Source organism: Prinia subflava, chromosome 16 (genome assembly GCF_021018805.1).
Source record: "Prinia subflava isolate CZ2003 ecotype Zambia chromosome 16, Cam_Psub_1.2, whole genome shotgun sequence".
NCBI lineage: Eukaryota > Metazoa > Chordata > Aves > Passeriformes > Cisticolidae > Prinia > Prinia subflava.
In genome coordinates this window covers 11,052,603-11,068,396 of record NC_086262.1, presented here as the reverse complement: position 1 = coordinate 11,068,396, position 15,794 = coordinate 11,052,603, and the positions used below count along the sequence as shown (strand labels likewise).

Genomic DNA, 15,794 nt, shown 5'->3' with positions numbered 1-15,794 from the left:
CAGAGATCACCTCCTAGAACAAAAATGTTCCTCTTAATGCCTTGGCTTAGCTGTCAGTTCAAGAGCAGATGGTTGATTTGGGCCATGCCTGCTCTTGCCAGAAATCACACTGCAGTGTTTTACCAAGCAAAAAGGCAGAGGGCAATGAGTCTCAGCTTGTTGAATGAGCAGTGTGGGCTGCTCGCTGGTTTTGAATCCTGTCACTCCACTTGAATGATAAATTCTTGAGGGCAGGATTGGCCTGGCAAGGGGCAGGTTCTGGGCACCCACCCCATCCTCAGCCCAGCTCCCATCACTGGGAGGGGAAGGGTCACTTTGGGTGAATCATTTTGCATTCCAGTGAAAGGATACTCTGCCAGAAATTAATAGCAAATTCCTTGTAATTAATTTGCCTGACTTTCTTCCCAAACAGTTCTTAGAGTTCCCTCATTCTTTTCATGCCATCTTGGTCAGTCTGGGATTTTCAAAAGCACAGACACAGCCTCACAGCTTAATTTCGTGAAATAGCTTTGCTGGCACAGGGGGAAGAGATGAAGGCTGTGGCCTGCAGGACCTTTGCTTATGCTTTAGCCTTTGGAGCACTCTGCTGCAAAGACCAGTGAAACCAATCAGATTTTTTTCAATTAAATTCAATGGCTTCTGGGTCAGAAACCAGCTCATTGATGTCTGAGCACTGATCCCTGGGCACTGCTGGTTTCCAATAAAACTCTGGTATAACTGCAGACACCTTGAGAGTTACATTTACCTGTGCAGGGTTATTAGAGGGAACAGCTTTTGTGTGAAAACAAGGCCAGAGACAAGCTTATGCTTGAACTTCAATCTATTCAAAACTCCTTTTTGTAAGGATAAGGCATATCAGTGACATACTTGTGAGGATAATGCAGTTGTGGCTCAGAAGTGACATAAATCCATACACTTCACAGGCAGCTCAGCTGGACGTGTCTGACACATTGTGCAGGGCATAAGAACAGAGAAGAGTGCCTCATGCTGTGGGCAGAGAAAAGCTGAGGTACACCCAGAGTGTCCTTGAGCATCCCATGCCCCATTGTGCCATGGCAGTCTCCTGTTCCAGGCCCTCTGAGCCCCCCACATCCTCACCCTGCCAGGCTCACAGACTCCTGTGCATCTGCCAGGGCAGCAGGGAGAGCCTCTGGCTGTGAGCTCCCAGCCCCAGTTAAATGAGCAGGACTCAGAGAGCAGGGAGTGGACAGGCACACTGCCACATCCGTGCTCCTGCACCTCCAGTGTGCCCAGCACCAGTGAATAGGAAGATTTTTTTGCAATAACGGGGTCTAATTTAACAGCACTTGCACATTTACAGCTCCCATGGAGCAGTGGGAGCAGAACCATCTCTAAAATAAAGCCCTTGTGCAGAGTTGTTGGCACCCAGTCAGACCTGCTGGTATTTTCATTTAATCACATGCAGTGAATGTGTGGTATGTGTGGGGTGGGTGCACACCCAGGGGTGGTGAGTACACATCTATCTTGTGCACAGCTTCATGTTTCTAATATGTGCAGTAGATCTGTCATTATTATGATCTTAATAATCTTCTATTAAGAATTTTCACCCCCAAAAGTACGTGTTTTTATAGACTAGACCCTGGACTTTTAAGCATGACTTCTCTGCATGGTTTGGGAGCAGTAACAAAGGTCTCTGATGTACCAATACCCAGTGGCCTTGAGGACACCAACAGCAATAACAAGGGCTTTTATAAAAAGAGGGCAGAGGCCATGAAACTGTACAGGGGAAGAACGCAAAGGGCCTGTGAAGATTTATTTCAGTTGAACTGCTATAATGGAAAGGTTGTTATTGTTTTAAATGGTGGGAAAAGCATTCCAACTTTTAATCATGTTAAAATAGCAGAATCTCTATTTGTTTCATCTAGCAGAAAGGCCATCTGCTCTTCAGTGCCAAGGAAAGCATAGTGAATCCTATTATGGGGCTGAGAACAGCAAGAGACATGGATAAAATGGAATAAACTAGTGGGATACAACTTTATTCAGCCACTGACTAGTCATTTTCAGCTTTATTTTTTGTTCTTAGCTCTTTGGAACAGATTAGAGAAAATACTTCTTGTCTGGCTCTTTGTGCATGTGTTAGCAGTAAAAAAAATGGGTTTGTCTGAATCTTTTTGACATCTCATCTTGTTTAATGGTTTAAATTATCATAAATACAAGTACAACCATGAGGGAAAATTAACTTTGTGGTTAGGATGAAATGCTATGGCCCAGCTGTCTCTGAAGAAATTTTGGATGCCAGGTTCACTCAGTGTCAAACAGCTGCATTTAATGGGAAAATTACTTTGGCTTTTTTTTCATTTAAGTACAATGCAGGAGAAACCAGCATCTCTCACAGGTAGTCATGCAACTGAGGAGAGCTCTGCCAGATTGCATCATCTGCAAAGGATTAAAGAGATCCTTCCCTCAGAGTCAATGACCTGTTATTTTTAAGCCTGTCTCCTAATGGTGACACATGGATGCTTTATGATTCAACATTTTCCAAGAGATCACAGAATTTTTCAAAGGGGATAAGCATCAATGATTTATGGGTACCACGTTGGGCTCTGTGATGCGTGCAAGGAGGAAGGGAGAGCCAACACTGCTGGAAGTGCTGCTCACAACATCAGGAACCCAAACTGTGGGAGCTGAACACGCACAATTTGTGTGGTTTTGTTTTCCAGCTAAGGAGAGGTGCCACCTGTACTGCGAATCCAAGGAGACAGGGGATGTGGTGTACATGAAGAGGATGGTGCACGACGGGACGCGCTGCTCCTACAAGGATGCCTACAGCATCTGCGTGAGGGGCGACTGCCTCGTGAGTGTCTGGGGGCTTCTTCAGAGCCCAGAATTGGGAAAACAATTCAAGCTGTACCTTGAGTGTTTCTCTCCCAAAACGAATAAGTATAATAACACTTTGGGCAACGAGGAGATTTCATTAGGATTGTTGTCACAATATTATGTGTGGTATTCACAGTTGCCATGCATGTGACTCGATTCCAAAAGCATCTACCTACACAAGCAATATCTCATGCAGTATTTTAAGATGAACTATTACAATCAGCTTTCAAGGAAAGCTCTCTCTGCTGAGGTCTAGTGGGGGTGGAATGTACGATGAAATAGGAAGGCACAGCAGCTTTCAAGGAAAGTGGTGTTAGGATTATGGCTGATGTGCATTCTCTAGGTATTTGATCATGCTATTTTTAAAAAATCAATGACAGTTCCTCTAAATTGGAATATGCTGCAGGTCATCTTTCAAAGGAATTAGTCTCTGACTAGCAAAGCACTGGTGGAGGTGCTTATCCTCATATAGATGCCTAGATTATCCTGGAATTTAGGTATCTGTCTTAAGATAAGCTGAGGCTTAAGAGCTTTTCCTTAACCATGCTGCTTTCCTTCAGTAAGACAACCACTGTGAAGCATAATATAAAAATATAACCACCAGTTGACAGCTATTATAGGAACTGGGAATATTAAATCTGTTTAGGTGTTGATCTTCCAGGAGAATACTACAAGGTGTGCTGTTTTGCTGAAGCAGAATCTGGGGGTTGACATGTAAAGTGAAGGCTCATTTGAATTGAAGAGTGGATAAATAAGAATGACTGCTTCTCTATTTTGTGCACAGAAAGTTGGGTGTGACAGGGTCATAGGTTCCACGAAGCAGGAAGATAAGTGTGGTGTCTGTGGAGGAGATAATTCCCACTGCAAAGTGGTGAAAAGAACATTTTCAAGAGTACCAAAAAAGCAAGGTCAGTACATCCAGTGTGGTTTGTCCTGGGGAATTCAGGGTATTTTTTCTTGATCTCCCACATTTCATGGAAAGTACCAGGACAATTACAAACCATTTGCAGCATCATTAATTCCAATAAACAATCTGGACTTACTTCCAAATGTGTTTATAATTTGAAAATAAGTCTTCTGTCCAGGGAGCAGTTAAAGTTGCTGCACCAAGGCCTGTGCATGTATAGGAGAGGGCTTCCCTGCTCCTTGTTGGAGAGCTGTGGATTTGTGCTGTGGTGTCACCCAGCTGCTCTGTCACCCCAATGCTGCAGTAACGTGCCATCCTCAGGCACTGGTGAGCAGGAGGTTGTGTGATCTCTCTGGGTGCACATGGCACCCAAAGCCCATTCCAGTCTGAAGCAAAGTCTCTTGATGATACTTCAGGCTTTCTTCTTCTGACCCATAGCCCTTTGTCCCTGATATATTCCATCACCTGGCACAGAAATGGGAATGGGAATAATGCTGGATTTGGTTCATCTTGTTTAATACACCCTGCTTTCAGAAAATAAGATTTGTTTAAAAACCTAAGAAAAAGCCTCCCTGTTTGTGGGATATTAATCCATAACTATCTTTTCAAATACCTCAATATAGGGTATGTTAAGATGTTTGAAATTCCTGCTGGTGCAAGACATTTACTCATACAGGAAACAGATGCCACCGCTCATCATCTTGGTAAGTAACAAGTAGGAAATTTTTCAGTCAGATTTTTTTTTCTGGTGTTTATTTTTGTCTCTGGAGGCTGACAATGTGTTTATACATTTGTTTACCCATTACCCGCCCACACCATGTACTTTCTCTAAGTATGTTAAATTAGGAAGCTTGTTTGGCAATTTGATTTCTCTTTGCTGTATATCAGGGTGTCCCAGCCAGATCTCTGTGTTGGAATGTGCATGTGTGAAAGCTGCTGGAAGAGGCACTGAGTTATTTATGGGATGCACTGCATTATCTTTGAGGGTTGGAAGTAGATGTTCTTCAAAGCCTTCAAAGACTTCTTCAAAGTCCCTTTCAACCCAAACCATTCTGTGGTCTTTGTGTGCATCGTTCATGCTTCCCACCCTCAGTAATTTCCCAGCTACATCCAGAACTGTTGCAGATTTTGCCCTGCTGCTAACAGTATTGACACAAGGCTGCCAAATCAATCCAGCAGTTCAGGAGGCAGTGGAAATCCACTCCTCCCCGGGCCCTCTAATCAATGGGAAGCAGTGACTCCTAGGCTGCTATTAATTGGAAGTAGATTCACAGCGAATGGTCTGCTAATTACAGTGTGAGTTTCTCCCCAGTGAGTGCTTTCCTTGCTGGCCCTGTGGATAAGGGAGCAATCCTTGCTCAGACAAAGTTCTGTCAGGGTGGGGTGAGTGCTGTGCACATGGCTCAATGTCAAGGCCACTGCTGAGGGAGCAGGATGCTCAGGTAGCTGCCAGAGAGAGATTGGAGTCAAACTCTGGTGTTACATAAATAGTCCTTGCTTCTTCTAACGACGAGGGCAAATTTTCCATCTGGGGTGAAAACCTGTCCTCGTACAAAGGGGCTGAAGCCTCTCCAGGTGAAGGATGGAGCACTGGTGAGAGCTGAGGAGAGGAACCAGGCTCTGTGTGCAGTGCCAGGTGCCTGCAGAGCAGCAGGAGCTTAACAGGGCTGTGTTGGTGTCAGGACTGGATCTGAGCAGAATTAATGCTGTTTCTGGTGCCTCTCTCTCACTGCGGGGACCTGCTGGGGGCGAGCTCAGTAGCCTTTCTCTGATGGAGCAGTAACAGCCCCCTGAGCTGCCTTACAACATATGAAAGAGCTGAATAGCTCTGGGACCCCCACTGGCTCTCAGATTGGCTCGGATTTGGCCAGTGGATTCAGAAGTTGTTATATGGGAGCAGGCAGCTGGACCCCTGTGGTGCAGCCGCATTGGCCTCATTTCTCTGGCAAAGCAGGCTATGGAAAAGGAAAAAAAAAAGGACAACTGATGTTTCTGGAGCTGAGCAGAAAAGCACTGACAGTTCAGTGAAACACCTGAAAAAGTCTTTCCAAACCTGTGAGGGAACAGAGGGAAAATGCACACTGGCCTTTTCAGCTTTGTCCACTGGGACACGAACAGAACAAAACTGGAGGTGAGAAACGAACCTCTCATATTCACTTTTCTCGTGTTGTTCCCAGCTATTAAAAATCGTGAAACGGGGAAATTCATTCTAAGTGAAGACAACTATGTGCCAGACTCCAAAGTATTTATTGACATGGGTGTGGAGTGGGAATATCGGAATGACGACGACAGAGAGACGGTGCAGACCATGGGGCCGCTGCGAAATGGAATTGTTATTCTGGTGAGTCAAATGCAAACCACCTTCCACAGAGCCATAATGGGCTAGCATATCATTCAGATGCCTCTTGTGAGTTACAAGAAGACATCTGCTTCAATTACAAGGCAATAGAAAAGGTATTTAAATTTCTTTCTCCCAGTGCATTGCTCTGTATGAGAGCTGTTATAACTCAGGGTTATGTGTTGAGCAGCCAGCTGTCCTGATAATTTCCTGTGGATGGCACAGCAATCAGCCTCTGAGTAAAGACTGCAGCTTTCTTAGCCTATCTGACATGTGAGCACCAATCAAAAAAAGGTCAGTGCTGGTATCAGCTAGATCTAATAGTTCCTTCTCCCATCCGTGTTTTGAAAATGTATCCTGCAAAGGCAGTAGCAGGATTGCTGTGCTTCCTGGCTCCCCTTTTCAGGACAAAACCAGTTCAATTCCCAAAACCACCCAAATATGTTCTTTTTTCATTGCAAACTAGCAAATGATAGGCTTCAATTAGCAAGGGTAAGTTGATTTAGAATCCCTCTGAAAACAGCTGTAATGTTTTGATCTACACTAGCTGAACTTCAGAGAAAGAATAAACACTATGTTTCCAAAGGACCAATACTTTCCACTTTGTTCACACTGAGTTCTATTTACTTGCATTTGTCTTAGTGCAGTGATAACAAAACCTCTTTCTAAATGGTTTATATTTCTGTGAAGATTAAGTAAAAAGCTTTGCAGAATTCCAGGATTATCATGAGAATATTTGTGTTTTATCAGAAATAGAAGCAATTTTCTTTGCTGCTTTCACTTATTTCTGCAGTTGAATTTGCTTTGTCTTTGAGTGGAACTATCTGTTATCATTTCAGTACAAAATTTCCTTCCTTTGTGATGGGATATGGAAAAAATTTAGTATCATTATGTCAGCCCAATGCTGGCAAGGAAAATAAGTCTAAATCAACAACAGTCTTTCTTAATATGCAATTTAGAAACTCTGTGTCATAAGGATGGAGACACTTTTTCATCAGGGAAAAAATGTGTTGAGTGCAGCTAAAAGGTTGAAATCCCTCTGGGGGTGTTTTTATATGTGAGCCATGATCAGTATTTCACATCATCTCACAGAGCTCCTGATATCAGTCTTTCATATCTTTTTTCATTACATCTGCTCATCTTATTAGGTGATTCCTCATGGTGGTGCCAAGATATCTTTGACTTACAAGTACATGATCCATGAAGATTCCTTGAATGTAGATAACAATAATGTTGTGGAAGATTCGTACGAATGGGCTTTGAAGAAATGGTCTCAGTGTTCAAAACCTTGTGGAGGAGGTAAAAACAAAACCACAGATCATTCAAAATTCATTCATTGCCACAAGACATTAGGAAGATCAGAGTATGGGACGGGTTTTATTTAAGTAATAGATAAATAGTGAATGGGGTTAAAACCTGACTTAAATGGCTTGGGGGCAGATCTGGGCTGATTAATTTCTGATTTATGGTTATGAAACTGAAAAATTGTACAAACATGCAAGACTTGGATGAGGGTCTCCAAGCTGTGAAGGTGCTGAACCTCAAGGTGCCATGGGGCAGCCCTTTGTAAATCCACATTAAGTGATGTGGCCTTTGCAATGTCAGACTCCTTTTTGGGGCCAGATGTGAGTGCTGATGGTGTTCCCCAGGCTGATGGTCAGGTTGCAGCATTGGATTATGGCTGGGCAGGTTTGCAGGATGTTTTTGAGATGCTGGATCTGGCTGTTATTTTTATTAAATATTATTTAAATGTTATTTTAATTTTCATTTTCATGGTGAGGCTGCACCTCGAGTCCTGTGTCCAGTTCTGGCCCCTCAGTTTAGGAAAGACACTGAGTGCTGTGTCCAGCTGTGTCCCCTCAGTTTAGGAAGGACACTGAGTGTTGTGTCCAGCTCTGTCCCTCAGTTTAGGAAGGGCATTGAGATGCTTGAGCACATCCAGAGGAGGCACCGAGGCTGTGAAGGGCTGGGAACACAAACCCTGTGAAGAACGGCTGAGGGAGCTGGGGGTGTTTATCCTGGAGAAAAGGAGACTCAGGGGTGACCTCATCACTCTCTACAACTCCCTGAAAGGTGACCTGTGTTCAGGTGGGGGTCAGTCTCTTTCTCCAGAATAAGAGGACACAGCCTTAAGCTGCACCAAGGGAAATATAGGTTGGTGATTAGTAAAAAGTTTTTTACAGAAAGGGTGATAAAGTACTGGAATGGTCTGCCTGGGGAGGTGGTGGAGTCACCATCCCTGGATGTGTTTAAAAAGACTGGATGTGGCACTTGGTGCCATGGTTATTTGAGGTGTTAAGGCATGGGTTGGACTCGATGATCTTGAAGGTCTCTTCCAACCCAGTGATTCTGTGATTAAAGGAGCGAAAAATATACGGAGGGAGCAATTACGGGTGTTAAATTTGTGTTGCAAGTGTTTATTTGGTGCTGCTTACTTCTCCTGTGGTAGCATGTTCATCTGCAGCTCCTACTGCAACCCTTGACAGAATTTGTGCAGTTCATCTGAAACTCGAGCCCTCTGTGAGATCTGCTGGTTCTGAGAGTGAGAGCAGTGTCTTTCCCCAGGCTTCCAGTTCACCAAGTACGGCTGCCGCAGGAAGGCGGACCACAAGATGGTTCATCGGAGCTTCTGCGAGCTGATCCAGAAGCCCAAGCCCATCCGCAGGGTGTGCAACCTCCAGGAGTGCTCCCAGCCCATGTAAGCATCCCTGCCCCCAGCACTGCTCCCTGGAGGTGCAGGAGCATCTCACCCAGCCAGCATCATCACCACAAGGAAGGTGGCTTTAGTGACACCTTCGTGCCCATTAGAGAGACCCAGGACTGTGAGGATTTCATGCTCTGTTCTGCTCTTAGAAATGTTCTTTCTGTGATTGCTGGTTCCTATGACTTCTGAAATAAGTTGGATTAAAAAAGAAATGCTGTCCTGATCCAGAATTTTGTGTTCAGGCCATCTTGAGGTGATACAAAATAGACATAAATTCAATTTATACCTGTGGATTTTACACAGTGTGGGTTAACCATGTCAGAACAAATGTACAGAGTGCTACAGAAGACAACCAGTGTCATCCAGTTTCTCAAATCCAAATCTTCATGAAGTTCATAGCATATTTTTGGACATTGAAACACAGGGAAAATATTTAACCTGTTAAATTTCTCTGGCTGCCCTTGTACAGCACGAAATGCCTGTCATACTTTCATTTCTGCTCAACATAGTTACGTGTTATAAATATTTTAATTCACATTTTACAGGTGATTTTTTTTTGACTGGCAGCAGGTTATTCCTGCCACGTGTAGGATTAATATATTCTTTGTGCTACTACTGCAACAAGAAAGGAGTATGTTGATCCCAGCTTTTATCTCTGGGGACTGAGTATAGGTTCCAGGAATCACAGCAAATAAATAGAACATACCACACAATATTTCGTAACTTTCTTAAAAAAAAATATTTGAAAGAGGGAAAAGGCAAGAAACTCTGCCCCATAAACTCTGCATGGGTCAGGGCTGAATGTTTATTTATTGGAAAACTGAAGTAATGACCTAACCATATCTCAGGCTCTCTGGAAAGGACTGTGTCCTCCTTTCAGCTGCAAATATAATTGGCCCAAGTATCACAAAGACTCAATAGGATCCTAAATTGTACTTGGAACCCTGAAGTTTCAGGTAGCTCTGTTTCCATAGAATGTCATCCAAGTGTTTTGCTCTTGTACATAGGAGAGGCAATTATTAAGGGGTTTTACAAAGCTCTGGGACACCCACTACACTAATATGCTGCTTCCTCAATTCTGGGAACAACTCATCTTTGTCTCAGAAGTCACCTCAGGATTCATGGCTCCACAGCTCTTTCTTCACAGCTGTGTGATTTCTGTAAGTTACAAAGAGAAAGTTGGGAGAAATTGTTACTTGCTGTTTAACTGGAATGTGTAGTGCAGTGCCTTGTACTATTTTTTGACCATTTCCAAGGATTTTGGATTTTGTGAGTACTTTAGGACAAATCCTTCAAGCTCAGGGTGTTTCTCCAGACTATGTACATTTTCTGGTTAAGTTTATCCCATGAATACTGTTTACATGGAACAATATTTCCATCTTGCAGATCTCTGCACTCTGTAAATATTTATAAACTGCTGTATGTCTTCACGTAATTATAACCAAGTAGTCTAGGTAAATTTCCTTTGGTGCTGTCTGTCCCTGTTGTTCTTCTCTAAGTTCTTTACAGTTTGTAGCTGTAATTCATGAGTTGGTTTGGGTGATCAGTAAGGGTTTCAACTAGAGCACATTACAAACTGTGCATTTCATTTCTCAGTCACTAAACTAATTTAGAAATCATGAACTCAAACCTTCTGGTTTTCAGTGGAGTGTTGCCTTCCCCCATACCAAACATTTATGATGATGAGGACCCTGATCTGTCCAAGCTCAGCACTCACAGCACTGGGTTTGCCAGTGATTCAGCAGATTGAGTCTAACATGGCCAGGGATATGGTCCATGGAGTGCCCAGATGTGGGCCAGGTAGGAGCTGCATTTCTAGCCCAGATGTTTTGGCTTCACTCGTAAGAGAACCAGCTGGTTCAAGCTGCATTATGAGACAAGGCACATCTCGTGCACCCAGACCTGGGAAGCTCAGCAGCACCCTTGAGTGGCTGCTTTTGACATAAAAGCAACCATATTTTTATGTACAGTCTTGAAAAGGGCAGCTTAAAACCAAAGCAAATACAGCAAAGTAAGAACAATGCTTATCTTGGAGACAATGAGAATAATATTGAAGATCTGGATCTTATTAATGATATTTCAGGGGCAGTCAAATAACCCTCACCATAACTGCTTATGTTTTTTTAATATCTTCTCCTATTTTTCTGCATTAGAACTAGTGTTAACATCATGTTAAACCTGTGTTGAAGAGTTACAGATCGACCGTTCGAATTTGACTCTTCTCACTCTCTTTTCCCCACCCCAGATGGGTGACAGGAGAGTGGGAGCCTTGCAGCAGGTCCTGTGGGAAGACGGGGTACCAGGTGCGCTCTGTGCGCTGCATCCAGCCCCTGCACGACAACACCAACCGCTCCGTGCACACCAAGTACTGCAGCAGCGACCGCCCCGAGGGCAGGAGGCCCTGCAACAGGGAGCTGTGCCCGGCACAGTGGAGAATAGGACCCTGGTCACAGGTCAGTCTCTTTCTGGAGGTCTCAAACAACTCGTTTCTGACTGGGTGGAATGAGCATGGCCAGTAATGCCACCCCTGTGTTTGTGGATAGATGGCTCTGTGAATAGACGGCTCATATTTACAGTTGTTTTATTCATTGCTGGACCACAGCACACTCTTGGAGGGTTTCACAACTACTGAGGTGCCACAAGCAGCAGTGAGTGGCTCTCCCTCTTGCTTCATTACTGTGGGTACCTCAGTGGCTCAAATCAAGGGCAGTTTAGAAGTGAAGAGCTGCTTTCTGACTGTTGTTTGCAGAGGGTGGTGGGTTAATGCTGCTGTCCTTTCAGTGCTCAGTCAGCTGTGGCAATGGCACCCAGGACCGCCCGGTGCTGTGCCGGACCAGGGACAACGCCGTGGGCCTGTGCCAGGACAGCAAACCAGAGAGCGTCAGGATCTGCAGGCTACCTCCGTGTCCCAGTAAGGGCTTGTCTTTGATAGCTTCTGTTGTTGAAAAAATGAATTATGTATTTATTTGCAATGCCTTCATTGAATTGTTACCTGTGTGCTGTGTCTGCCTGAGGGGGCACTTCTCCACAGTCCCTGTTTTGAGTAGAATTTGTAGAGCTGCTGTGTGGCTGATGGGCTTCTTGGGCACTCCTCTCCTGCTGGGGAGCACTGCTTGGCCCAGGACAGCCTGAGAGGCTGGGGCAGACCTCAGCACGGTGGTGATGGCTGGATGTGGCCAGCAGCCAACAGCTGCCCTGGGAGAGGAGCAGTGCCTGAGTCCAGCCCTGCACCCCTGAGACCTGTGGGGCTTGGCAAGGGGCTGCTGGCCTGTGGCTAACCAAGGATGCCTCTGCTTTCCCCACCTCCACCAACAATTCCAGGCTTCTTTGTCAAACACAATTCTGTCAGACACAAGTTATCTGCAGGAGTTACCTAACTCAGTTTTTAGAAGATGTAAGTAGTTTGTTCCTGCTTAATCCAGGGCAATAAGGCATTTATCCTTGTTAGCTTTTCAGCTATTTGCAGATTATATTTGTGAGATAATTTCATATATTCCTATTATTAAGTAATTTGTATTTTTCTTTTTTTCCTGATGTATTTCTCAGGGTAGCTTTTGATTTCTAATTAATTAGAAGCAAGCTCTCAATTAGAGTCTCCAATACAAAGATTTTAATGAGGCACTGTAACTAAACTAAAGTCCATGTCTCTGGGGATGTGTGACACTGCCATGAGAAGTGCTGCTGGAGAATGGCCCTTGGGCTGTCTTCAGTGTTGGCTGTGAAGTGCTGGGCACCAGTTGTAGTAATTTCCCCAAACAGCACCTTTTGCCCCAAATCACACCACTTTAGGTTGTAATCCTTCCCTGGGCTCCTTCACAACTGGAGCCCACTCACTCTCTGAGTTTGTCCCCTTCTGACAATTTAATGCTGCCTAACATATGTTGTGTTGCATCTTTTTTTTTTCCCTCTATTCAAGGAAACGTTTCTGATCCTTCAAAGAAAACCTACATGATACAATGGCTGTCAAGACCCGATCCAGACTACCCCATCCAGAAAATATCTTCAAGTAAAAGACCCATTTATAACTCTGCCTTTGCCCTTAAATGCATGCCACATCGAGTGTGGACTTTGCCTTTTGCTCTCTTCTTCTCTCTATGCGGAAAGTTCCCTTGACTTTGCCAAGTTTAAATCTTGGGCTGAATCTGTTTTTTCACACCAGGCACTTGGTGCTCGGTGTCTTTCTTCTCTGGAGCTTGCGTAGCACTGGTGGTGGAGGTCTTGAAGTGTTGGATGTGTGAAGTTGGATCTCCACAGTATGTTGCAGTCCTCTGAAAGGGAGCTGGGATCGGTTTGCTTGTTGCTTGGTGGTGGTGAAAAAAGGCTCTTACTGGTTCCTGATGTTCAGTTTGATAGCAAAACTGAGAACTTATTGTGAATGTGATCACATCACAATAATGACACCTTGTAGTGCTAAAGTTCTCCTTTATCTAAAAACCCGAAATCTCGTAACTCTCTGGTTTCAGTTCGCTGACAGGGTAGTCTGATGAGTGGAAGAATTTTTTCATTCCATTTTCCTTTGTGGTGCTGTTGCTTTCCTCACCCTTACTGCTCATTTTTTATTCCTGACCCTCACCTTTACGTTTGTGACGCGGGGAGGGCTCGCTGGGAGGCAGAGCTGAGTTTCTGTCAGTGCTTCCCGTGCTGCTCTGATGCCGTTGCTCTCGCCAGACTCCCGGTGGTCATTTGGGGGGTTTCTCCTTGAGAGGAGCTGCGTTCGTTTTTTCCATCGCACAATTTTTGCCAGTTTTGCGTGTTCTCACTTTAGAAACAAACCCAAAGCAGAACAGGCGTGGTCCATGGTGAAGGTGGCGTGGTGGTGTTTGTCCTAACATGGAGGAGGCAATATGATGTTTTCATTGACTACGAGGTCTCCAGCTGCTCAGCATGGAGCTGTTTATACTCATTACATCTCTGGTCTTTTTTCACCATGTGCATGTCTGACTTGACTGGTATGGTTGTGAGTATGTGTGTGCGTGTGTTTGCTCTTAGATGTGTCAACTGGCAAACATAACAGTGTGAACTACTACAGAATTACCTCAATTTTTATTGCTTTTTTTGCTTAGGAGATGAATTTTAGAAAAATGCCTTAATGTTGAAATGTGAATGGCATTAATTTACCAGATCCAGCTTTAAATATGAACAGTACACTGGTACCTTGAGTTAATCTTCATATGAAGGGTTTTTACTTGAACGATAATTATTGGAAGGCAGTAAATTTAATTGGAGGTTGATTTGCACAGTGCATATCCATATCTTCATTGAGACAAGATTGTGGCCTGACTTTCTGAAATTTAACTGGCATTCGTGCTTCTCCTTCCGTGTTTGTGTTGAAGATTTGGAATTCAGAAGTCATAAACTTCTTTGTGACAGTCAGTACCAATAGCAGAAATGTAAAACTGCAGTCTTGGAGCAAATTACTACCTTATTGCTTTGATCATATTTTTTGGAAAAGTGGCATTTTTGAATCTTTGGGTCGTCAACAGTGTAGCACTTCAAACTTGTCATTATCATGTGATCACATATTTAAATTTTGCTGTTAATATTTCCTGAAACATGTTAACAATTTACATGACAAGGTGAAAAAGCAAAGACACTTATCTGGCACTGAATACTGTTATGTAAAATAATCGGTGTTTAACTGTATAAATATATTCATGACTGTTACCTTTAAATAGACAATGTTTAGTGATGTTTCAAGAGATGGGTGGCTATAGAGAATGGTGCAATAAGGTATCTGGGCATTGTGCACTATGTCTATATGCACTTTGGTTTATCAGGGATATTTTATTAGTGTTTTGTATGTATTTAACATAATATTAAAGATGTGCCAATTCAGTTTGCTTTTCAATATTTTTTTATGAGACTAATGTGTACCAAAGTGACTGTGAAACTGATTTATTTTTTTCTTACTGATGTTTTGAATATATACTTCCAGTCTGTCATGCATACTGCAAGTAAAAATAAATAAAAGTTCAGCAAATCTGGATATTTTGGTTTGGACAGAGGATCAAAATTTCATTCTGGCATTGAGGAGTTGCAGGGTTTATTTATATAACTTATCGGATGTCACAACTTATTACATAATGCAGTTTTATTTCCATGTATTGTTAAGCTTGACATTCCATATTTTTGTTAGGAAAAAAGGCATTTTTCTAAAGGTGCTGTAATTGATTCTTACAAAGCCAGGAACAGACCTGCCTTGTTAAAACCACATTTAAATATTATATCCGTTGGCTTTTATTATGGAAGCCATTTGGAGGGATGTGCATAAGGGTCATGCATCACAAGGCAAAATGTTCAAAGGGGACTCTTATGGGATATGTAAAAATATGTATAAATTGTATAGGCACATGCAGGCTTTTGTATGGAGCTGGGCATGCAGGTATGAACAGTTCCAGCTCTTAAATGCTGGTTTGAAAATCTCTCCAAAACCAAGGTACTATTCTGAGGTTCCTAAGGAAGGTTCCTAAGGAAGGAACCATTCCTAATCTCCAGCAGTATTTCAGTTTAGCATTTGAAAAATATGAAATTACCTGACACATTCTATAGTAGGAACTAGAATTTTGCTTTTCTGCAACAAAAGAAACAACGAGGGCATAGATACAACGTACAGGAGGTGTTTTCACCTGCCTCAGCCAGCAGTAGCTCTTAGTTTATTTTAGACTGATATGTTTGCCAATGAAACACCCACGATGCCCTGTTTTGTTAACTGAGGATGAGTGAAGAGGTGACACCTACACTTTCCAAATCCCCTTGGTATGGCTGAGCCTGCTCTGCTTCTCTCCTTTGCTGTGAGGGTGCTGACACAAGCCAGTGCTCACAGCAGGAGAGTGAAATGTGAGCTCCAGATCAGGCTGAGAGCACTGTCTGCCATCGGGTGCACTCTAAATAAAGGCGAGAAATTGGAGTTACTCACCCTTTACTGTAAGAGTAGGTGGAAATGTAGTAAGAGCAGGGGGAGAGAGAAAAGTGATTTCATCTCTGTCTCAGCACTCTGGTCACAGGAT

At 43.4% G+C, this 15,794-nt stretch overlaps 1 protein-coding gene across 1 annotated transcript in view; it reads left to right on the top strand.

Moving 5' to 3' along the window:
• Positions 1 to 15,794, top strand: part of ADAMTS2 (ADAM metallopeptidase with thrombospondin type 1 motif 2) — a 173,437-nt gene that overhangs the window by 151,681 nt on the left and 5,962 nt on the right. Inside the window, exons 13-21 of the mRNA XM_063413222.1 lie at positions 2,682 to 2,815; positions 3,623 to 3,746; positions 4,369 to 4,449; positions 5,923 to 6,086; positions 7,232 to 7,382; positions 8,649 to 8,781; positions 11,033 to 11,240; positions 11,569 to 11,698; positions 12,704 to 12,793. Of these exons, the coding sequence (XP_063269292.1) occupies positions 2,682 to 2,815; positions 3,623 to 3,746; positions 4,369 to 4,449; positions 5,923 to 6,086; positions 7,232 to 7,382; positions 8,649 to 8,781; positions 11,033 to 11,240; positions 11,569 to 11,698; positions 12,704 to 12,793 (1,215 nt within the window). The remainder of the gene's footprint in view (positions 1 to 2,681; positions 2,816 to 3,622; positions 3,747 to 4,368; positions 4,450 to 5,922; positions 6,087 to 7,231; positions 7,383 to 8,648; positions 8,782 to 11,032; positions 11,241 to 11,568; positions 11,699 to 12,703; positions 12,794 to 15,794) is intronic.